Source organism: Eupeodes corollae, chromosome 3 (assembly GCF_945859685.1).
Source record: "Eupeodes corollae chromosome 3, idEupCoro1.1, whole genome shotgun sequence".
NCBI classification, from domain to species: Eukaryota; Metazoa; Arthropoda; class Insecta; order Diptera; family Syrphidae; genus Eupeodes; species Eupeodes corollae.
In genome coordinates this window covers 68,970,670-68,996,334 of record NC_079149.1, presented here as the reverse complement: position 1 = coordinate 68,996,334, position 25,665 = coordinate 68,970,670, and the positions used below count along the sequence as shown (strand labels likewise).

Below are 25,665 nucleotides of genomic sequence, written 5' to 3'. Positions count from 1 at the left end.
AGTGATCAACACGACCTTCCTTGTCTTAAGCTTCAGAGGACGACAGAGAACAGAGACGTACTTCTGACAGCAGGAACATATCCAGGAGACGCCGATGTCTTGGATGATGACTTCTTTGTTGTCGAATATCCGCAAGAGAAAACAGAGACCATGGGGGCTACTTTACAAGGTGAATCCTAGTATTCGCCCTAATCACGATCTGGAGAATAGAGCCTTTCAGCACCACTTCTACCTGCGTAACGACATAACGCAGTGGTGATCCAAGAACCTCGGTTTTACCAGGTTCAATGACGAAAACTTGGCAAATGCCATCATCGCCGGCAAAACGGGACTAATACTCTATGAGTCGCGAAGATAGACCTCCAGCACATCTTCGATTCATCAAAGAAAAAGAAGTCAGCAGCTGTGGACATTTATACCACTCTGCTTAACAACGTTCTGAATAATGCATATTATCCAATGCGTTTTAAAATAGCTGTGGTACATTCTCTCCCGAAAAAGTTAAAGGACAACTCTTATCCGTCGAATCTCCGGTCGATAAGTCTGCTGCCAAGTATTAGTAAGGTATTCGAGAAGGTTATAAATAGAGCTCTGGATCTGTATCTAAAGTTAAACAGATTTGGCATAAGTATACCACTTGTATATGTATGTGCTTTATGACATGCTTAATGGTAGACGGTTTATTGTCAAAATTGGCAATGTAACATCTACCAAAATCATTGATATTAAAAATGGGAGCGGTTAACCAGCAGATCTTATTCAGCATTTTCACCAGTGATATGATAGCAAGTCTGACTCAGGCAATAGCGTACGTCGACGACCTAATTGCGTACAGAACGGCCCCAAAAGTTATGTTATCAAGACACTTAGCAATATTGCGATGACTGAAAATTGAAAGCAACATTCAGAAATGCGAAACTATTCTGTTCAGGACTGCGCTGTATGGAGCCTCAATGGATACGAGAAAGAGACTGGAAAAATATAGTGATCGTTGGACCAAATCGACAGCCACTGGCGAATAAAAGTGTAGTTAAGTACCTTGGCATCCGGTTGGATCAGTACTTGTATTTCGACAGACAAATGAGTGCTACTCTGGCCAGAGCTAGGGGAGTATTTGCCTGACAAAACGGTTGTTTTTTAGCAGCCGTCTTGACAGCAGACTGAAGGTGATTTGCTACATGGTGCTTATCCTGCCGATGATTACCTATGGGTATGGTCAAATGGAAAAGATTCGGGTGTTTGACTACACAAAACACCAGAGTCGGAGTTCAAACATTAATATTCCAACCAGGTTCTATAAAACAGAGCCAACATAAACAAAATAGATAATTTCTTGATGAAGCTTGGTAGAGGTCGCATTGCGAATGCGATGATTTTTGGAGCTTACTACCCCAACAATGAGTACTACGAAAGTGCACGTTTAAGTGGCAACAATCCGACCGAAGCTTTTCTCTATTTAGACAATCGAGGGCTGATACAGGATAGGGAGGCGGAGCCGAGATAGGGTGAGGCAGGAGAACCACTTTTGGTGGCTTTAAATGGAGAATGTCATTTAAAGTTGTCTAGGGCGTTTGGTCTTGGCCAGCTTACATAGGTTTAAGGATTAGGTTAGGGACAGTCAGGGTGGCACCAACAAAAATTATGTAAATAAAAAAAAAAAATTAAAAAAACACACACACAAAAAAAACAAAAAAAAGTATTATTAAGTATTATAATAGGTTTCGGTTTTTTTTTAATGTAGTTTTTTTATTTTAGTTTTATATAGAATACAAAATAATGGCAAAGATGCCAATAGTTTTTTTTTTTTTTTTATTTTCTTGGTTTAAGATTAAGTCCTTGTTATTTAGTATTAAAATTGTTCTGAGGCCGTAAGGCAGTAGATATAAGATAATGGATTAACTTAGAGCACCCGCATAGGGCAAGTAAGATATTTTTTAAGTTTTTGAAATTTACGCTAGTTTTTTTAAGAATTTTGTCTAGATTGAAGTTAGCTTTAAAATTTTGATAAAATTAAAACAAAAGATTTAAGTCACCAGGTCCTAAGTAGTTTTCAGAGTATTTTTTTTTTAAATGGAAGATTAACTTTAATATACTTAATAGTTTTTGTTTGTTTTTCAACTAAAATGCTGTGAATATTTTTAATAAGAAGCTTTTGCTTTTGGTACATGTGTTTTTCCTTATAAGAATCTTGTAATTTATATAACAAACATGAATTAATTAATTGAAAAAAATCTTTTCCTAATTCATTTAGTTGACAAAGTATCTCTTTTTGAAATAATTGCTTCGGTTTCCTCTGTTATCTTTTCGATGGTTTTAAAATCTTGTGGATATTTGTCTTTATGACTTCTTCAAGATAATAATTTTTTGTTTTTATTCTAAGATAATATTGGATTTTTAGACTTCTTGTTTACATCTATTCCGTACGAACCCTCGAATTTCAAATAATTTTTTACTTTTCGGTCTTTCTTTATTTCAGCTCCTTTTCTTTATTTTGTAAATACGTAAATGGGGTTTTTAATATAAAAAATGGATAGTGGTGAATGTTTCTTCTAGGTTATTGTAGAATCTCGTCTTTTTTCAACTCCATGCAGCATAAAATGTATACAATTTAGTACAATTTCTCTTATGCTGATATTTTGTTGTGTTTCGGATTTTAAAGTCCAAAGAGTTTGCTTACAATGCATATGTTCATTGCTTTCCTGGGCAAATAAAACGAAAGAGCTGTTTTGCAAACTCGATTTTAAAAATGTTCGAATATTGGATGTTAATCTTTAAGTTATCGTTAATTGAACAAATTATTCATTGAAAAAGTAGTACCTACCTGTGGCCTAATGGTTAATGCCTAGGACTGTCCCAGAGGTAACCATCTTTTTAATCTGATGAATCTTTACAGCGTTGAATATGGCGTCGACCTGCTGGCAACTGAAAAGCCATCGCATTCAAGAAGCGGCTCCTTTCTGGATCTTTGCTGTACGACATCAGACTGACATAACAGACAAAGTGGGTTATCACTCTCGAAACTGCTTACATACAGTCGAGTACGACAGTAATGCAGATTCCAAACGAACGCGTGAAGTTGGAAGAATACGTTGCAACGCTTTCTTACAATTACAGTAAGATGCGCTGGCCCCGTTTCACTAACGCCTTAGCAAAAGAACTTCGTTCGAGGGACATAGCCCCACCAAACAACAGAAATCTGACAAATACAGAAATTGATCAACAATTATAACAGATGGCCGAAACAATAAAACGAACGATGGAACGGACAATACCAAAGTACAAATAACGGTACCAAATGAACGTTTACAGAAACGCGGCTATTGACGCACTACGTAGGCAAAAGAGTGGTTTACTGACAAGACTCAAGATTTTGTACAGACGACTTACTTTAGTCGTCAATACAAAATATCAATCTGTTTATTAAGGAGAACTACAGGTTATCAATTAACAATTGGGACCGCAATATCCGGTCAGTTAATTCCAGTGACCCTAGTATGTTCCCCAAAATTAACAAGATGTTCAGGAAAGAGAACGATAATGACCTTTCGTGTCAGAAACTCTAAAGAACTGAAGAGATGCTCTTCAAGATTCATTATTCAGTGCATTGGAAGACCCTGTGGTTCATTCTCTCCTGAAAAAGGGAAAGGACAACTATAACTCATCAAATCTTCGGTCGATAAGCCTTCTTAAGAGCATCAGCAAAGTTTTCGAAAAGATCATCAATAGGGCTCTGATTAAGTGGGCTGCAAACAACAAAATAATTCCGGATAAACAATAATACAATTCATGCTGCGTCTAAATTCGTTTTGATATCCAATGGAATAAATCAAAACAACAACGCACAGGTGCTGCTCTGGTTGATTTGAAAAAGGCCTTTAACACCGTATGGTTATATGGTCTTTACCTAAAACTGAGCAGGCTTGGCATAATTGAACCATTGATGTATATACTTTATGATATGCTTAACGGTAGAAAGTTTGTTGTCAAAAGTAGTAATGTTACTTCTTCCACAACATTCCTTATTAAAAATGGTCTTTAACAGGGAGCGGTGACTTCGCCGATTCTCTTCAGCATTTACACCACCGATCTGATAGTCTAATAAAGGCAATTGCGTACGCCGACGATCTAATTGCGTACAGAACGGCCCGAAAGGTTGATGTTGTTAGAATTTCAATAAGATTCAGCGATATTGTGACGACTGGAAACTGAAAATAAATGTCCAGAAGTCGGAGACAATTCTGTTTCGGACTCCATTGGCTAGGGCCACGAGGGATACATGCAAGAATTGGCGCAAGATGGTCATCGTTGGTCTTATCGGGCAGCCACTAGAGAGCAAAAGTGTAGTGAAGTACCTCGGTATCTGGTTAGATCATTATTTATATTTCGACAGACATATACATAAATGCTGCTCTGACTATTGCCAGAGGAGCTTTCGCTCTAGCGAAACTGCTCGCTGTTTTATAGTAGTCGGCTTGACCCCAGAGTGAAGGTAATTTGCTACATGGCCCCCATACGGCCGATGATCGTTTATGGTTTTCCTTGTGGTTCAACGTTGCCCCCCGTTGCTGTACCGGCTAATATCGAACAGCCCAATCTTCTTACGTGCATTACTATTCCAACAAGGTCCTATGCAACGGGGCTCGAATCAACAGAATTGACAATTTTGTGATAAAACTCGTTTTTGGTCACATTGCAAGAGCTATGTCTTCGGCCAACAATTTAATTTTGGCGTTCTATCCAAACGACGAGTATTTTGAAAGTGCACGCTTGAGCGGCTTCAATCGACACTTTATAGTGGGTAGTCAGGATGTTTAAGCCTTGGGCGGCTTAGATATATGTTTTATGGTCTTAGGGTTTAGTTTTCAGTAGAATAGACATGTTGCCACAAAAATAAAATAACAAAAAAAATAAATAAAAAAAAACATGGAATATGGAACACAAAATGAAAAGCAAAAATGTAAGATAGTTTAATTTGTTGCTGAGGTTGTTCTAGTTATAAGTAATTTTTAGGTAGTTTAAGTTAGTTTTAAGTTTTTTTTTAAAGGACATTATTTAAGTAGTTTTTAAGTAAAAATAAAAAAAATTGAAAGTTTCTAATACACAAAAAACAAATAAAATGAATTACAATAAAATAGATCGTACGACCAAAAGACATTAGAATTAAGTATTATTGTTTCACTTAGAGTGTCCGTATGGGACCTGTAAGTTAGTTGTAAGTTATGGTTAATTAGGATATTTTTATTAATTTTTGAATTGCTTTAAGACAGTTTTAAGAATAAATTAATACAAAACAAAATGCATAGAACTGCAATGCCAGAGGTTGTGGGTTCAAGATTTGAGAAATCTATAGTTTTTTCGCCAGTACTGTCTCTTGCGAGGAACCAAAAAATCAACCAAGAGTAATTCTTGTCATAAAAAGTGTTTTTTTTTTTTAAATTATCTGGTTGGATATATCATAAAAACTGTAGGAGCCATTCATCCTTGACATAATTCGCACCCAGTAGAGTTGTCAGTAGTCACTAGGTCCCGGAGCGGCTGAGCCACCTTATTTATTGATTTATTTTTCTTCGAAGAAAACCTTAAGAAAGTATTGAAAAAACTGTTTATGGAAAGCAGAACAAATGCGTTATTTCAATCTATATCAAACCCTATATAAATGCAAGTATTTTCCATAACTGCAGCTGCAGCCTTAAGAAATATACAATTTAAACTGTATAATCATGCGCTTTAAAAATCATATCTATATCATTAAATTCATTATACATAACTCACATTATAAATACAGCAATCTTATGTTGTTAGTATAGCTTACTCTAAATATAAGCAAAAATGCAAACATCCGAGACCATTGGTTGCGTGATTATGGGCCAGTTACTGCTTAACTGATGCGTGCCAATCTAATTAGTAATTTAAATTATAGGAACATATATTGGCAAATAGTTAATGGAACGAAGAAGTTTGCGCATCGTACCACGTACCTTTTGGTTTTGTTGTTAAACATTTGCCTGGCAGCTGTGGTGATTTTTTTAACTCGATATTGTTGTACTGCTTTGTACTTATGAACAGATTATATATATTTATAATGTCTGTGTAATCTATTAGTTTGTGTTTAAGATTTGGTATGTAGAAATCGTCCTAAATCAACAACTTGCAAAATGACTGCAGTAAGTTGTTTTGCTATTTTAAGTTTACGTTTGTTTTGCGTGAGCTGAATTTTTCAAATTCCTTTTATTTTAAAGCACTGTGGTCACTCATGGATCTTTCTCTTTTATTTTTATAAAGGTTTTATTTGAAAACATTAATCGGTCAATTAAGTTGAATTGAGAGGAAACCATTGGTGCATTGCTCCTGGTTTAGATTCGAATCACATAGTTCCCAACAATTGATGCAGCCTGTCCTCACTTGAAGGTAAATATAATTGTCATGCCTTTGGCGAAGGCTTAAAATTTATCACAACTGAATCATATGCGCATTGTGAATGGCATATTGTTAGCATGAAATTAAATGTGTGATAAACGATTGTCATTATACCATTTGCTTTATGATTAAAAGACTCACGATATAGCATGTGGCATTTACATACTCGTAGTTTGAATGATCTACTCGTTATAGTGTGAGGTATTGTGCGTGTAAAGAACATGTCTATAGTGGCGTAGAGGCAAACGTTGATGGAAAATTATTCGATTTAAAAGAGGCATTCTAATAAATATGATGGTAGTATGGTTTACCTAGCAAAAGGGTATATGTTCAGAAATAAAAAAAACACCCGTATTCCTTAATAAATTATTGTTGGAATTTTTTTTCACCTCAATATCAATCTAGTTCAAAAAATAGTCCTTTGGGCTTTTGTATATTCCTGTAAGTAGCAAGATTATCGAAAATATGTATCTAAGAAGCTTGAATGCAAGTAACAACCAAACGCAAGATTGACAATTTATTATTTTTAAGAGCTTAGAATTCAAAATAACACAAAATGCCCATGCACACTAAGAAGAACAATGTACCCCCATATTATCATATTATTGAACGTTATTCTACCTATTGTGACCGTGCCCATTTTTGGTGACATGTTTGACGTCAATCACTCAGTATGCTTACGTGCATTTAATATAAACATTTTCAGAAGTACTGCACTAGCTCTATACTAAAATCGTAAACTGTTTTTTTTGTATTAAAAATAACAATGACAGTTTTGAGTTCCTTAGACTTGACCATGAATCGCATTTGGTATACCTACAACATTATTTCTCATGAGAAAGTGCCATAAAATATCACATCACCGCTATTCCAAGCTTCCCACACAAACACACACGCAGTTAGTTCCAACTTTCAGGATTGAACAACTTTTATAAAATAAATTATATTCTGCGTTGTGCTTTATTTAATTTGTGCGGAGATTGCCGATGTTGGTACAGTGGGTTATTTGACACAATTTCTATATTTTTTTTCGTAGAAATTTCTTTTAATACATAAATATGCATCCATAGTTACATTTGAAACCCAACTGGTAATTAAGAATCATTTTTTTTCCATATTTTGGTAATATTATTGATTCATAAATCGAATTTGTTCATGTTTCTGCTTTTCTTTCAAGTTGGAAAAGGGTTTTTTGTTTCTTTCTTATTCCACATCACTGATTAACATTTGATTGTTCAATTTACAAATAACCCACTGTGCCTAATACTCGTAATGTATGTACCTGCCAACTTCATTGAAATGCAAATACCAGTCAGAAAAATTTGAATGTAAAAAATTAGTTTGTAATGTAATTCATCCATTCAACTCTATTCCATTCAAATATCGCGTTTGTTTCGGAATTTTACTCTCTTACTTTTTGAATATTTTTATACGAGCCATGTACTTCAAATTCAAACAAATATTTAATGCATTTCGTACTGCACCTCTTTTCTATCTGTATCTCTCAGATACCGATACCAACTGTTGTCTATGGTTAACGAACTTTAGGAGATCTCGCCCCACAAAATATGGTCGGTTGCATGACGCGCAATGGTGTTTGATGTTATGATACCTACAAGGCTATTTTAGAAAAGCAAACCTCACTCTCGTTTCATACATATGTATGTGTATGTAAATATAGATAAGTTTGTTTTTGTATATGTTATAAAGAAATATAATGATGCAGCTTTTGCTTTATATGTTATGCCCTGAATAGTATCTAGATACTTTAATTACTCAATTTTTCTTCTTTATTAGCGTGCGATTTTTGGCTCAAAAGAAAGTTATCACGCAAGTTTTAATATGGCGATTCTACAAGTTGGTACTATGTATGCACAATTGCCTTCAGTTGTCTGATATATCTGGTCCAAGTCAAAGCCAGTTCCGCAAATGAGGATTTAAATTTAAAAAAAAATAATATCTCTGACAGCGTTTGGGTGGTTTTTCACAAACACTTTATAAAATCACGGTATCATATACATAAGGACAAATAACTCACCAAGTAGAAATCGATTGGTTTTTCTCGTTGCTTATTGTAGGCTTTTTGGATCTCGGTTTGTTTGATTGCATGTGCAATGTGTAAGGCACTTGCATCGAAGCGGCCGTACTTGTAGTCAGAGTCGTTTTGTGAGGGTGAACTAACTTCACGGCTGCCATAGCCATTTGGCGTAGATTGACGGGAACTTACACCTGTAACGATATGGTTAATTTTATGATCATTTGAATTTAACCTTCAAATATGTAAACTTTAATACAGCATTTTGTTATTGAAATTTTAAAAATTATGTTAGATATTAATGGGTAATATTTTAATTTGTATTATTATTTAGAAAAACACTTTTGGAAACTTCGAACAATCAAAAAACCTTTAAAATTTAAAATTGTGATATTTGTTTGCAGTTCTTAAGTAATAATACATATGTAAATAATAACAATTTTCTTATTTTATTTAATTTTGAAAAATTTTTAAAAAGTTTTTCATGAATGACTTTTAATATTTTATTTGGAAAATATCTAAAATACTTTTAATATACGATACCCATCCTAGCATATACATATATATAGTGGCTCATAGCCAAAATGATGCACTTTATTTCTTTGCTGAAAAATTTAAATAAATAGGGAACCACTTCGAAATGAAAAGAAAACAATGCGTTATATTATTTATTACGTTTATTCAATTGGTGGTTTTAATAAAAAATAAAGTTTTTATATTTTTAATAGCTAAACTGCTATATTTTTTTTTTGTTTAGAAACAATGTCTCAGCTAAAATGCTGCAATGTGTTAAGTTCCATAAATAAAGTTGTTTTAACAGTGGAAAAAAGTCGTAAAATCTTCTTAGTGTTTCGGCGGATACCATTTTTGCTTAAGCACTGAATCGAGTCTTTTTAACATTGATTTAGCAAGCTTTTAGGTGTATTACAAGGATATGGTGCCCCATTCTACCAAAAGTGACTTTTTTAAATCTTGCTTAAATGAAATTGCATGTTTTCGAATTTCGCGCTCCATCTTTGACCATAAGTTTTCGATATCATTTAGGTCTCGCGACTGGGCAGGCGGTTGCATAACATGAGAGCAGTTCCAGATTAACCAAGTTTGCACAATTCCAGACTTGTGTTTGAGTCGTTATTTTGATGTAGTCGAAAACTGTAATTGATGTTGAGTTTTTCAGCACTTTGCAACATATTAATATTACCTTCGAGGTTTCCTATACACCAGCAGAAGACATAGAGCCCCACACCATAACATGAACTCAACCGTGTTTCACTGTCCCAGGCAAATTTTTCGGCTGAAGCTCCGTATTTGGCTGTCTTCAAACGTACCTCTTACCATCCGATCCGTAAAGATTAAATTTACTTTCATCAGTAAATATTACGGTGTTCCAAAAAATTCGTCCATGTTAAGATGCATACTAGCAAATTTGATTCTTTCTATTTTGTTTTTACTGCTGATGAAGGGCTTTTTTCTGGAACTTCTTCCATTAAAATCGGCATCTCTTAAGATCCGCACTTTTTATGTAAATATTTTTCTGCATCCTGGACTAATTTTGGTGCACTTAAAGTAGGATCTTTCTTCACTTTTTACAATCCATCGGCAATCACTATCGGAAAATATTTTATTTGAAGCTCCTTTTGCCTTACTGACCACTCGATTTTCACGGATATAATGATGTTCAATTATATGTTGCACTGTCGAATAACTAATTTTAACTATTTCTGCAATTTTTCGTTGGCTTTTTCCATCTTTAATACACGTATGGCGTCCCATTTCGAAAACACAAATTCGAAATATTTAATCATGCGATTGAAACACGAATGGAATTGAAAATGAGCTGCTATTAAACATTTATAAATTTTTCATTTTTCGTTAAAACCATCATTGGAATAAACCTAATAAATAATATAACGTATATGGTTTTCTTTTCATTTTCAAGCGGTTCCCTCTTTATTTAAGTTTTTCAGCAAAGAAACTGAGGGCATAATTTTGGCTGGGAGCCACGTATATGTGTACATAGGAACATATCTAAATACGTTGGGGCATATTCACAGTTCTTTGCTTGGTTCCGATTTCGTTTTTGCTAAACTTAACTCCAGTATAGATTTTTAGAAAAATTAAATCCAGTCTTAGACGATAACTTGAAAACTAAATATGATATTTTAAGCTATTTAACTCTTTATTTAATTCTTTTGATAAAAAAAATGGTGACTTACAACTTTCCACCATTCCTGTGTACGAGTAGTGTCAGGTATGGAGGGGACCCAAAGTTATAGGCCGAATATGAACGGTCAATTTGAGAAAGCATTTTTCATGAGAATAATAATTACTCTTGGATCATTTGTGAATTCTTCGCAAGAGGCGGTACGATTGTCCTGCACAATCTACCTTCACGCCACTGGTATTATAAGCCTCTATTTGATATAAATTACTTAAATAATGATGAAAAGGAAAGCTTTATCTAAATCGCATCAACAGTTTTGATGACTTTTATGAAACGTATCGGTTCATTAAAAAACTAAAACATTTATTATTGATTTATTCCAATCTCCGGAAACCTGCAAGTCTTAAGAGCGCAGATTTCTTGCTCGAAACATTCATCCAGACAGAGTGATGTAGGTAATGTTAAGTTTGTTACATACATTACCCTTAGCAAAATAAGTAAAAATATATTTAACTCTTATTATATCATCATTAGGTCACCTTCATGGGATTTCCCAGAAAACGTATTGGTTTTCCAGCCCCTTTGGGCATGTCAACACTATTTATTGACGAGTCAAATATGGAGTGTTAAACTGTTTCCAGCAGAAATTTTTTGAGACAGACGCCGACTACTGCACCCCTGCCTTGAACCTCAGTAATGATCTTAAACTCATCTTTCGTGCCAAAAAGAATTGGAAGAACGGCAAAGTTACGAAAGACTTCGATCTTTATTGACGACTCAAAGGTGGAGTGTGGAGTTAGGTCTGGAATATTCTATAAGTCGTTAAATGTTTCTAAGTTTTTAAGGCTACCTGATTGTGCCAGTGAATTTCAAGCTGAATTACTAGCAATTCGAGAAGCATGTAAAATACTCAAATCAAACTCAAACCAAAATAGAAACACGAATATCTACACTGGCAAGCAGGCGAATGTTATGGCTATCAATTTGGCCACAACATCTTGTATATTGGTCCAACAATGTCGGCATGAAATATCCAGCTAAAACAACAACCTCTGTATCAATCTTATTTGGGTTCCAGGTCATAGTGGCATTGATGGAAATCAACGTGCTGATGAGATGGCAAAGCAAGGATAGGCCCTTCATGTCTCACTCGCGGAAAGAGTAAATATTCATCTTGGAGCTATGAAGGGCAACATGTCTCAATTTTTCTGACAGAATCCAACCGAAGGTGGAACAGGCTTTAGATTCCGGTTTAATTCGGCTTGGCTTTAAGATAAGACTATATGAATATGCCCCATTTTGTAGATGTTTATTTGTTAATTCATATTAAATATTTACAGTTTGTTATCACTTACCATCGATCCCATTTAATCTTGAACCTCGTATTTGCTCATTAACAAATTTATTTGTTCGTGGCACATTCAGAGCCTGTCTTATACCTACAGATGTTTGATCAAGATGACCAGGTCCACTCTTTGGTACATGTGAACTGCAATACACCTGAAAATTGTATAAAAAAATAAGTGTATTATGGGCATTATTATTTAACAATTATATAACTTTTTTCATAAATTTAACCACTTAAGACCAATTCTTAATTTTGCTTGCTTTTTATAATACAAATTTTCTTTTCTACACTTGCCGAACTTTTAAAATCTAAGGCTTAGGCAATCCTGTGTTGTGCCAATTTAAGCTGGGCAACTCTATACAGTTAAAAACCAAAAAACACCAAAACCAAGTAAATAAAAGATAAAGGTAAGTAATTGACACTTTCCAAACCATGGTTGGTTCAACTTTTGGTTAAGCAACCTTTTTATTTAAAACAAAAATCGATTCAAATACATATGGGATCAATTTTTGTAACTTAACAGTGTTAAAATTTAAAAATGTAGTTAACCATAAGTTTTAGACAGATAATTTAATGAAATAAATTTTGTATGGTAACCAAATACTTAAAACTTCAAATGCAAGCAACCCTAAATTATTCCTGTTTATATTTAGGCAACCCTATATTGTTCGAATAATATACCCGTGGCATGATGGTTAGTGCGTTGGACTGTCATACTGGAGGTCTTGGGTTCGATCCCTCCCTATGCCACCTAAAGTTTTTTCAAGAGTACTGCCTCTTGCGAGGAATTAACAAAACATTCTCCAAGAGTAATTCTTGTCATGAAAAGTGCTTTCTCAAATTTGCCGTTCGGATTCAGCTTAAATCTGTAGATCCCTCCCATCCCTGACAACAGTACTCGCACACAGGAATGATTGAGAGTTGTCAGTCACTAGGCCTTAGTACTCAAACGGACTGTTGCGCACCCAATTTATTTATTTTTAACTTCCCATAGTAAGTTATTGTAATGGGTCCGATTTGTTAAATTTGAAAATTTTGACATTTCTCGACGTTTCAAGGTCCCTAGAGTCGAAATAAAAGATTTTTAGAAAGATGTCTGTGCGTGCGTGTGTACGTACGTTTGTACGTCCGTACGTTCGTACGTACGCGACGTTTTTTTCGTCGTCCATAGCTCAAGAACCAGAAGAGATATCGACTTCAAATAAATTTTGTTATACAGATAATAAGGCAGAAAGATGCAGAAAGGGCTCTCAAGAATATTGCGTGTGTGGTTTTTTTACCATAGCAGTTTGAAAAAAAAGGGTGAACATTTTGGTTAACCCTAAATATCTTACGAACTAAAAACGCTAGAGACTTGAATTAAATTTTATATAATACATTGTAACGTGATACCAAACAGGTATATTTTTTGAAAAAAATCAATATAACGGTTTTTTTTATAAATCAATAAAACTGAAAAAAAACATTTGTCACCTGCAATATTTTACGACTGAAATATGATTTCATCTCTTAAACAATTTTTTGCTACGAAGAATAATGTTTTTGACATATTATAAAATTTTGAGAAAAATCGAATTGACAGTTTTTTTTTATAAAATATAAAAATCTAAAAAAAACATTACTCAAAGTTGGTAAAAATTGAATATCGATTCAAATATCTTTTCAAAAACTTGAAATTTTGGCTTCAAGCTTATTTTATCTTTTAAGAAATAATGTTTTCAACATTTTAAAAAATGTTGAGAAAAATCGAATTGACAGTTTTTTTACAAATAATAAAAACCTAAAAAAAAATGTATAAAAGTTTGTAAAAATTGATTTTCGACTCAAATATCTTTTCAAAACTTTGAGATATTGGCATTAATTTACTTTTATCTTTCAAAAAATCTTGTTGTCAACATTCAGTTAAAGTTTGAAAAAATCGACGTGACAGTTTTTTTTACAAAAAATTAAAAACCGAACAAAAAATTAACAAAAGTTGGTAAAAAATGGTTTTCGACTCAAATATCTTTTAAAAACTTTGAAATAATAGCTTCAAAGTAATTTTATCTTATAAGAAATATTGTTTTCAACAATTGGTAAAATTATAAAAAAAATCGAATTGAAAGTTTTTTACAAAAAAATAAAACTATAAAAAAAAAAAACAATACTTAAACTTGGTAAAAATTTACTTTCGGCTCAAATAGCTTTTCAAAAATTCAAAATATTGGCTTCAAACTTATTTTGTTTTACAGAAAATATTGTTTTCAATATTAAGTAATTTGTATATTAAAATCTAACAGTCCGTTATTTCATAAAAAAATAAAATCTACTAAAAATAGTACGCAAATTTGGTAAAAATTGATACGAGTACATATGGACAAACTTTTAAGCAAGACAAATCGACAGACGGGATGGGAAGTTATCAGTGTGGGTCGCATCCCAGCCTCTTTTTTTATAATATTTTTCGAACAAGAGTTAAATTACATTAAATTCATTTGACAACAAAATCAATTAAAAGACTATATATTATTTATATTTACTCCGCAGACCCACCTCTTTGAGCCATGCTGCCTTCCAAAAGTAGGCAACCCTAGTTTGTTTTCATCTTTATGTCTTAGTCTTTCCATATATGCCAAGATTTTGAGAATAACAGAAGACGGTAATCGAATTCAAAAATGCACTCTTATTTTGTAATAGCGCAAATTGTTTTTATAATTAGTATCTTTGATAAAGTATTGGTCATTATCAAATGACAGATGAGGGTAGCCATTGCTTCTACGTATCTTAGACTAAAAAAAAAGGGGATATAGAATCCCTGATATACAATCACCAACATGTTGTTCAGATCTTATACATGTTTAAAATTATGAAACAAACAAAACAATTAAATATAGTCTTATTGACAGTTTTTTTTTTATTATAAAAATTCAAAACCAAATATATTCACAGATTTTAGTTGTCAGTGCATAAAATTGCAAAATCAATGTATCTTAGGATTATCAACCTGTAAGCTTTTTTCGCACTATTATTTAAAAGTTTACGCAATGTGAACAGATTTATGCATTATAACGTGTGTAGGCGATCATTGACTTTAACGTAACCTTAAAAGAAACCTCAAAACAGGGAAATAGTTACTTATAAAATTTATCATAATATCTCAAACAATGTCCAATTATAGCTGGCCGTTAGACTTTTGAAGGAAGACGAAAGTTACTTGCAAGTAGTTACATCAAATATTTTATCGTTGTAGCAAGGGCCCTTCAACGTTTAAAAGTAAAAAAAAAATATTGCTAAAGTAATACTTTTCTTTAATGTTGCCAATGTGGATCTTTTATCTTTATATGAAGCAGCATTATAGCATCAGTCTCATAGAAAGTTGTGGTCTCAAAATAGCCATCACCAACCAACAATTTCTGTTTGATGTTTGTCACAAAAAAAAAAAACTATAGTGGGAGCTTAATTAGTAGCTGCTGCAAGTTGTTGAGTGGCGTGCCCTTGTTGAGAAGGCCGTTTGAGAAAAATTACTTTAATTGGAGTTTTTTTTTTTTTTAATTTTTCCAAAATAACCTTAACTGAATATATCTTATGAAGAAATTATGCGTATTTGAGTCTTTTAAATGTGGGAAAAATAAATGTTTGCATTAAGTTCCTATTGTAAAACAGACAACATTTTATAATAATAACTTTATTTCGTAATAGAATCTGAATTTTAAACATAAACTGAGTTGTAGATATACATATAGGTTGTATAAAAGTATAATAAACCACGTAATAAAGTAAAATTAAATTGACCATTATCATTATAATATTATAAATTAAAGTACTCCTCTGCTTCTGTCTGCGTATGTTAGCGATAGTTTGAAAAACTATTGAACGGTTTTTCATCTTTCGAAACAAAAACTATTGTGAGCAAGCCTTACGTGTATTCTATTTTAATTCAATTTTCCGAATGTAGTTATCATATATGATGTCAGTGAAAACTTGTTTTATTATAATGAACATCCTAAAATCATCATCAGTTCCTGTTTGATTATACTTTATCAAAGCTTTGTTTCTTTTGTTTTTAAAATTTTTAACTTGAGAATCAAACCATGGCGGAACCCTCAATTAATTGCTCGTTAAAATTTGGTGTATAAAGTACGTCATGTTGATTGATTAAAAGTTGAACTTTTGTATGCGCCATTAATGGCATATTAAAAAAAACTAGCTGTGAACCGGCGTATTTTTTGCACCGAATTGGAACTAAAAAGTTGAATTTTTGCACAGAACACCAGTAATATAATTTCAATACCGGAATATTTTGTCAAATAGACTAAAATCTTGAAATACCCTTCAGATTTCTCAATTTTACCCAAAAAATTTAAGAACCTATATCAAATTATACACCAGTGAGTTAAGAGCTATAAAATTCCAACTGCATTAACAAATTATTACCAATGTTGCGTATGACCGAATAGTTAACTTTTAAAACAGTTTGCCTCTTTTAAACATACATAATCAAATAACCTAAAAATTGTTATTTCAGGAAAGGTCATTCAGAAAGCGTTTCAGGTGACTAAATAAAGTGAAAGTCATTGAACCTACGTATTATAAAACAGTAAAATGAACAATAGCACATTGTAATCTTTTTTCACAATCAATCAACAAAAAGCTCCACTTTCGCTTTTCATTTCAAAAGTAAGTACATAAACATATCTGTTAGCAATAAAACGCCCATAGACGAAAAATTAGTACATTCACCTCCAATAGGAGGCTAGAATCGATTCTAGTTCTTCAATGAAATGGAAACACTTCCCTTGCGTTTCTCTATTCAGTATGCATGTGTGTAGTATGTAAATAAAGAATCCAAAGTCAAGTAAATATGGTAATAAGAACATTTTTATCAACCCGATCACCCACTCGCGCACGCTCAGCAATTTGACACAATTAACGTTCGCGTTATATACAGCGTCCGTCGTCGTCGTCGTCGTCGCTACGCTGCCGTCCGACGAGCGACGCCGCTTTTGTATGTCTCCAACTATGGCTACAGACTCTAAGCTCCTCACGGACTCACTCACGCATTCGCTCATTTGCCCACTACTACGATATCGATTATTTTTTAAATTTGAATAAAATTAATATTCAACTTACCTCCTTGTCGTCATGCTTGTGTTGGCTATTGAAATACGTTTTAAGTGTTAATTTCGTCCCACAGTGGACACATTTGAAACAGCCCGAATGAAAGAATGTGAAGTCTTTTAGTGGGCCAACTCGGTCCACCTGGTAGACGATTTCGTTGCAACGCAGGCATGTGGATTCATAGAAATTTGGTCGATACATGTTTGGTATTTTTAATTATCGAAGACAATCTCTAAGCAAAACACTATACTTCTTAGTTGTTGCAGATGCGAACCAATTCTCCGTATTTATTGCATTAGAGCAGCCCGTCTGTGATTTCTTCAGTTTTGTATTTTTATTTTCTTGTTGTGAATTCGATTTCTTACACTGCGATGAATGATATTGCACTCGGAGTATTTCTTTCGTGCGCTGGGATAGTTTTTTGAAATCATCCAGATTCATAAAAATTACAACTTATCGGCATTTTATTTGCGCAAAACGATCTGGAGTGTTGAAATTTGATAAGTATAGGGTTGATGAGATTCAGGACTCAAGGTGCTTTTTGATTGAACAGGGGCTTGTTGGTTATATTTCTGAAAGTATAAGGAAAGGTATATTGAATTTTTCCAGTTTTAATTTAATAATTATGAGGTGGTATGAAATAAAATAAGACATATTGATCTTATGGGTTTAACAAAGTCAACTATTTTTTGCCAAGCCAAATTTGAGTTGATTTTGCTCCATATTCTTTGAGTTATTCTAAAATAGTTGAATTGAATCTTGATGATAAATACAATTAAAAAGTACTCATCACACATTCAAGTCGTTCATTGTAATTTAAATTCTTTGAACCAGAGGTGACAACAAAATTTCTTAGTCTAGGCAGAGTCATGAACAAAATAAACAATAATTTTTCTCCAAGAAAATAAACGAAAGTCTTTTAAATTATGCATAGGTTTACCGTTTATAACTCACATACATAATGTATGTGTATATTTTTATATATATTAAAACGAAAGTGACGCCGAAAAAGATTTCAATCAGAAAGTGAATGCTCTTGACAATGAATAAAAGCAGCGGTAACAGTAGGTAAAATACATGTTCTTAGTTTGGGAAAAAATGAAAAGATATTTGAATATTATCAATTTCGGAAATCTGTATAATTTGTTTGCATCGGAAAATGGTAAACAAAATAAATTATAATATTGGAAAGCTAACATTAAAGTTTCTTGTAAAATCAAAGGGTTATTTTTATTATAATGTTGTGAAAGAAGTGCTTTTTTTTAAGTTCGGAATGTACAAAATATTTGTATGATAATTTATGATCGTAATTGAGATTGTCACATGAAAATCAACTTGTTACCAAAAAGTTTCTCAAAAAATTTAATTGAATAAATATTTTTTAGTTGGCGATACAACAAAAATTGTTATACATTTGTTTAGATATATATTTTTTTAATTTAAACACTTTTCATGGATTAAAGTAGTATTCACATGAGCGCGACCAACGAACGACGATTGAATTACAAAATGTGAGTTTATATATACGTTTTAAGACATATTTCCACACAAATTCTTAACAAAACGATAGCAATATAGTTTCTATTTGATTTATGATGCATACTTTTACTTTTCAATATCGTATATTAATAAATTTAAGAAAACAAATTTATTCGTCGCGAAAAAAATTATAGTTGATACGAACTGTCAAACTTTATTCGCGTTCCACATTATCCACACTTGCAACGAATAAAATAATCGCTCGTACTTAACCTAAAATAATCATTCTTGTTTTGGTTTCGATGGTGAATGGTGTTCGGCTGTGGCTTCTTGAAAAAAATATGGATAAAAAGGTAAAGAAAATTTGGTTGATAATAAAATTCAAATGAGTATCATAAATATATAAAATAATTCCAGGAGTTTGATGAAAGGTTAATTTTAGAAGTGGAGGCCAATCCAGTGCTTTACAATAAAGCCGACCCTTTCTATTCCGATAGAAATAAGAAGGAACAAATTTGGAAATACATCGGATATGTTTTGAATGCAGATGGTAATTAAAAAAAATATTGCAGGGAATATTTCATGCTCTAAAGTAAACATTTTTTATTTCAGTAACAACGTGCAAAGATAGATGGAAGAATTTGAGAGATACATTCTCAAAATATTATAAAAAAGAAAAAAATGTGCCGAGTGGGTCGCAGGCATATTCTAAGAAGCCATGGCCGTATTTCGAAATCATGAAGTTTTTAGTTCCGAACATCGAAGTGCCAAGGTAGTTTTAAATTAACTTTTGTTGAATGTTTTTAGTTAATGTTTGTGTGTCTTTGTTTTCTAGAACTGTCGGGAATATGGCACGAGGAAAAGAAAACTCTTTCCAATTGCAGGATGATACCGAGAACTCATTCCCTACGGTTTCGTGCTGGACTTCGGAAACACCATCACCACCAGCAAGAAAGAGAAAAAGGGAGTCTGATACGGAAAAGGTTTTGGCGGCATTGACTCAAATTAATGAGCCAGAGTCAACTCCGCTGGAGAAATTTTTTTTGTCACTCGCACAACGTGCCAGTTCTTGGACCCGGCGGAAGCAGTCAAAACTTGAGGCGCAGACATTGAATGTCTTTCATCAAATTGAATTTGAAGACGACTAAAATGTTTAATGTTTTGTGAAGTGTACATTTTTTTAGTGCAGGAAGCATATTTTTATTTCTATTTATTTTTATTTCAAATTAGTTGTAAGTTTTTTTTAAAATATGAAGACTGAAATTTTAAATGTGATTTTATTTTACTTTTGCTTGTTTTTTTTTATTAGTTTTTAGTTTTATGAAATGTACATTTTTTGTTAGTGCAGGAAGCATATTTTTATTTCTGTTTATTTTTATTTGAAATTAGTCCTAAGCTTTATTTAAATTATGGAGTATATTTTTTATTTATGTTTTGTAAATATAGAATAGGCACAAGTTAATTAAATTAAAACTAAACTAAAACTAAAACTTTAAACTAATATTGTTTCATTAAATCATATCGTATTGAAAGCTAACACTTCCTTCCTCCAAGCACCAGTTAGCAAACTTTCCTCGAACATCATATCCTGAAGCCAGTGTTGACGTTAAAATCGAATCTTCTGAATCTTGGATAGGATTTTCTTGTTCAAACATATTTCTATGGTTTTTTTGTCTGAGAAAATTGTGGAGGATGCAACAGCTTAGAATTATTCGATGACCTGATTCTTTGCCAACTTCCAACCGTTTCAGGAGAATTCTCCAAGTATGGGCCATGATGCCAAACGCATTTTCAACTACTCTCCTAGCTCTGGATAATCTGTAAGGAAAAAGGTTATTCAAATAAATACATATTTAAAAGTGTAAATATTTAAGTATTGCCTATAGTTAAAAATTCTTTCCCTATGTGAGAGATTTCGGCCAGGAAAAGGTCTCAAGATTGTTGACTTCAGTGCAAAGCCTTCATCTCCAATGATAACATAGGGTAATTTTGTGGTTGTTCCAGGAAGAGGTGAATCTTCTGGAATATTCAGTTCTGTAGGATTATTGAGCCAAGCGTTGCCAAAAGGACTGCAACTGAAAACTGTCGAATCCGCGTTACTGCCATAAGCTCCTATGTCAACCATTAAAAATCGATATTTTGCATCCACAACTGCCATCAGGTTGTACGAAAATGTTTTTTTATAATTGAAATAAAAACTTCCACTTTTCTTTGGAGCAAACGTTAAAACATGTTTGCCGTCCACAGCACCTAGGCAATTCGGAAAGTTCCAGCGCTCAAAAAATTCTAATGAAATTTGTTTCCAATCGTCTTTTGAAAGTGAACTGGGTATGGCGATTTCTAAGCAATTAGCGTTAATAGCCTCAAGGGTAGTATCTATTACTTTTTTTACGGTGGACACTCCCATTCGAAATCTGTAGGCAAGGTCGACAAAGCTTGCACCAGTAGCTAAGAATCTGGAAAAATTATAATCTTTAACAAATTTGAAACAACTTTATATTGTACAAGGACAATAGCTCTTACCTCAAAGTAATTACTAACTTTTCCTTGGCGCAAATAATGTCGTTTCTAAAGCTAGTAAGTTTCGCAACCAAGTTGTTCTTTACCAAGCTCAAAATGTAGTCAAATGTTTCCTTTGACATCCTAAAATATGTAAAGAACTTTTCTGGATATTTTTCCAGCAGTCTTATTAAGGAAACATATTCTCCTTCAATTTTCCGATTTGCATTAAATGGATGAACATGAAATCTTTTCCTTGTTTTGTTTATTAACAACGACACCAATAATTTTTTTTTAAACAAATATAGTTTCGACCGCATGTTCTCACTCGTTCGTTTTCAAAACAAAATAATGATAAACACAAAAAAAAATTATAAGTCAAACTTCATTCGCGACGAATTAAAAACTCTCATGTGAAAGAAATGTCAAAATCGACGAATATTCGTTCATTCGTTGGTCGTTGGTCGTGCTCATGTGAATAATGCTTAAGATGATGTTAGATACTTTATTTTTCATAGATAAGGCTTTACAAAAATTTGCGTAGTAGCTTGCGCAGAGATTTGATATTTGAAATATATCTTACAACTTAAAAATGTTATGAAAGTTAATAACTACAGTTGAATTATTCTTACAAATTTTAAAATTACCATCAATATTTTTAATATAAAAAAATTGTTTAGTTTGAAAATCCAGTTTTGTTAAATAGATTTTTTGCGAAAATTTTGTATACCAATTTAAGTAGCATTTCTTAAATTTTTATAAATTGGGTAAACGACATTAATTTGAGAGAATCAATATCAATTTTTACAAAATTTGCTTACTATTTTTGTAATTTTTTTAGTGGGATTTTTATAAAAAAAACTACTGAATATCGAAAACAATATTTTCTGTAAGATAAAAAGAGTTTAAAGACAATATTATTAATTTTTAAACGATTTTTGAGTCGTAAATAAATTTTTACCAAGTTTAGTATTGTTTTTTTGTTATGTGTTAATTTTTACAAAAAAAACAGTTAGATTAGATTTTTCTCAAAATTTTACTGAGTAAAATAAGCTCGAAGCCAAAATCTCAAATTGTTAAAAAGATATTCGAATCAAAAATCAATTTTCACCAACTTTTGTTAAATCTTTTGTTTACGTTTTCTTTTCTTTCTTTCTTTTTGTAAAAAATTAATTGGATTTTTTTCCAAAAATATGTTTGATTGGTATTACTTTACAATATATAATATAAAATTTAATTCAAGTCTCTAGCGTCATTGGTTCACGAGATTTTTAGGCTTAACCAAAATGTCCAACTTTTTTTGAACTGCTATGGTTAGAAAACCGCCCACGCAATTTTCTTGAGAGTCCTTTCTGCCTTATTATCTTTATAAAAATTTTATTTGAAGTCGATATCTCTTTTGGTTCTCTAACTATGGACGACGAAAAAAACGTCGCGTACGAACGTACGTACACACACACGCACAGACATCTGTCTAAAAATCTTTTATTTCGACTCTAGCGACCTTGAAACGTCGAGAAATGTCAAAATTTTCTATTTGACTAATCGGACCCATTGCAATAGCTTCCTATGGGAAGTTAATAAATTAATAAATAAATAAATTAATTAATAAATAAAAGAATAAGTACATAGTTTAATAAATAAGCAAATAAATAATTATAGTTTCAATTTTACAAGTATTGATATTATTGACTTACTAAATTTTGTATTAACATATTATTTGAATCACTACATCTTTTATAAAACCTTTGGTTGAGAGCTTTAATTAACTTCCCATAGGAAGTTATTGTAATGGGTCCGATTTGTCAAATTGAAAATTTTGACATTTCTCGACGTTTCAAGGTCCCTAGAGTCGAAATAAAAGATTTTTAGAAAGATGTCTGTGCGTGCGGGTGTACGTAAGTTTGTACGTCCGTACGTCCGTACGTCCACACGTCCGTACGTTCGCGACGTTTTTTTCGTCGTCCATAGCTCAAGAACCAGAAGAGATATCGACTTCAAATAAATTTTGTTATACAGATAATATGACAGAAAGATGCAGAAAGGGCTCTCAAGAATATTGCGTGGGTGGTTTTTTTTATAAAGCAGTTTGAAAAAATGGTGAAAATTTTGGTTAACCCTAAATATCTTACGAACCAAAAACGCTAGAGACTTGAATTAAATTTTATATAATATATTGTAACATGATACCAAACAGGTATATTTTTTGAAAAAAATCAATATAACGGTTTTTTTTTTTAAATCAATAAAACTGAAAAAAAAAATTTGTCACCTCCAAAATTTTACGACTGAAATATAATTTCATCTCTAAAACAATTTTGTGCAACGAAGAATAATGTTTTTGACATCTGACAAAATTTTGAGAAAAATCTAATTGACAGTTTTTTTACAAAAAATAAAAACCTAAAAAAAAATTTATAAAAGTTGGTAAAAATTGATTTTCGACTCAAATATCTTTTCAAAACTTTGAGATATTGGCTTTAATTTACTTTTATCTTTCAAAACAGCTTGTTGTCAACATTCAGTTAAAGTTTGAAAAAAATCGAATTGACAGTTTTTTTACAAAAAATAAAAACCTAAAAAAAAATTTATAAAAGTGGGTAAAAATTGATTTTCGACTCAAATATCTTTTCAAAACTTTGAGATATTGGCTTTAATTTACTTTTATCTTTCAAAACATCTTGTTGTCAAAATTCAGTTAAAGTTTGAAAAAAATCGAATGGATAGTTTTTTTACAAAAAATAAAAACCTAAAAAAAAATGTATAAAAGTTGGTTAAAGTTGATTTTCGACTCAAATATCTTTTCAAAACTTCAAAATATTTGCTTTAATTTACTTTTATCTTTCAAAACATCTTGTTGTCAACATTCAGTTAAAGTTTGAAAAAAATCGAATTGACAGTTTTTTTACAAAAAATAAAAACCTAAAAAAAAAATTTATAAAAGTGGGTAAACATTTATTTTCGACTCAAATATCTTTTCAAAGCTTTGAGATATTGGCTTTAATTTACTTTTATCTTTCAAAACATCTTGTTTTCAACATTCAGTTAAAGTTTGAAAAAAATCGAATTGACAGTTTTTTTACAAAAAATAAAAACCTAAAAAAAAATGTATAAAAGTTGGTAAAAATGGATTTTCGACTCAAATATCTTTTAAAAATTTTTAAATATTGGCTTCAAAGTAATTTTATCTCATAAGAAATATTGTTTTCAACATTTGGTACAATTTTTAAAAAATCGAATTGACAGTTTTTTTTACAAAAAATAAAACTCCAAAAAAAAACAATACTAAAACTTGGTAAAAATTTACTTTCGACTCAAATAGCTTTTCAAAACTTAAAAATATTGGCTTGAAACTTATTTTATTTCACAGAAAATATTGTTTTCCATATTCAGTAATTTTTATATAAAATCCAACAGTCCGTTTTTTCATACAAAATAAAATCTACAAAAAATAGTACGCAAATTTGGTAAAAATTGATACCAGTACATATAGACAAACTTTTAAGCAAGACAAATCGACAGACGGGATGGGAAGTTATAAGTGTGGGTCGCATCCCAGCCTCTTTTTTTTCTTGCAACTAGTTGGTCTCCACTTTGATAGTGTAAAAGTTGGGTGGAAAAATCCCAAGGTAAGTTTGCCATCATTTTAATGTTTTGTTCTGAGAAACTTGTAGCTTTTTGAAGAACGTTTTTGCACAAGTACCCCATACATGCATAAACAATAATAGCTTTGATAGCTCATTTTACAGATAATAATCTTATTGAACTTACTCGGCAATACTTATTTTGCTAAGGGTATTTGTAATATGGTCTTGTGTAAATATACACCAAGATATTTGACAGAATCAACCCACGGGATAACAGTCACTTATCTTCAGATGATTAAGTGGTAAAGCACAGGCTTTTCTTTTCCTGGTGATAAAGATTGCCTGTGTTATTTCAGCATTTAGACTTACTTTCTAATTTCTATGTTATGAAATAAACATGAATTTTATTTATTTGCAACATGCAAGTCATTTTTAATTTCATACCCAATTTTTCTTGAACTGTAAATGGCGGTATCATCAGCAAACATTGCTATTTCACAGTTCCATGTTTCTGGAAAATCAGCAACATACGTAATGTATAATAATGGATCTAATACTCACCCTTGAGGTACCCGCAATGTTATATTTTGAAAGAAAGAGTGTATTCTATTTAAATTAACTTGAAATTGTCGTTTTCAAAGGAAGCTTTGTTAGTTTTATTATATATAAAGGACAAACAAATAATTTAATATCTGAGATTATATTTTTCTGAAAACACCATATTATGATTATGTTCATGATAATGACCCTAATTGGAAAGGGAGGAATTAAAAAAAATGCGATTTATTTCCAAATTTCTAGAAATGGCTAATACCTTTAATATTATTGTCCTGACAAAAGTAATAGAAATCGTTATAGATTTACATACATCTCCAACAGGATTCATAAACCTATGTTAAATAGAACTAAACTAAAGTGGATGAGTTTATTAAAATTTGTATGACAAACTCCTGAATGTTATTTGAAGTTATTGCTTTAGAAATTAATTGATATATATGTTGTCCGGCTGCAAGTACAGCAGCGCTTGTACTTCTCCTGG

The 25,665-nt window shown here is 31.9% G+C and overlaps 2 protein-coding genes across 4 annotated transcripts in view; one reads left to right on the top strand and one right to left on the bottom strand.

The window, feature by feature from the left end:
* Positions 1 to 25,665, bottom strand: part of LOC129949497 (hillarin) — a 57,874-nt gene that overhangs the window by 14,281 nt on the left and 17,928 nt on the right. For all 3 annotated transcript variants that reach the window (XM_056060997.1, XM_056060998.1, XM_056060999.1), the window contains 3 exons: positions 17,074 to 17,633; positions 11,972 to 12,116; positions 8,456 to 8,646 (listed from right to left, as the gene is read on the bottom strand). In XM_056060997.1, the coding sequence (XP_055916972.1) occupies positions 8,456 to 8,646; positions 11,972 to 12,116; positions 17,074 to 17,262 (525 nt within the window). In that variant the 5' untranslated portion in view covers positions 17,263 to 17,633. The remainder of the gene's footprint in view (positions 1 to 8,455; positions 8,647 to 11,971; positions 12,117 to 17,073; positions 17,634 to 25,665) is intronic.
* Positions 18,554 to 20,233, top strand: LOC129949498 (transcription factor Adf-1-like). Its single transcript, XM_056061000.1, has 4 exons — positions 18,554 to 18,893; positions 18,958 to 19,090; positions 19,153 to 19,312; positions 19,376 to 20,233. The coding sequence occupies exons 1-4, from the start codon at positions 18,843 to 18,845 to the stop codon at positions 19,686 to 19,688; spliced, it is 657 nt and encodes a 218-aa protein (XP_055916975.1). The 5' UTR covers positions 18,554 to 18,842; the 3' UTR covers positions 19,689 to 20,233.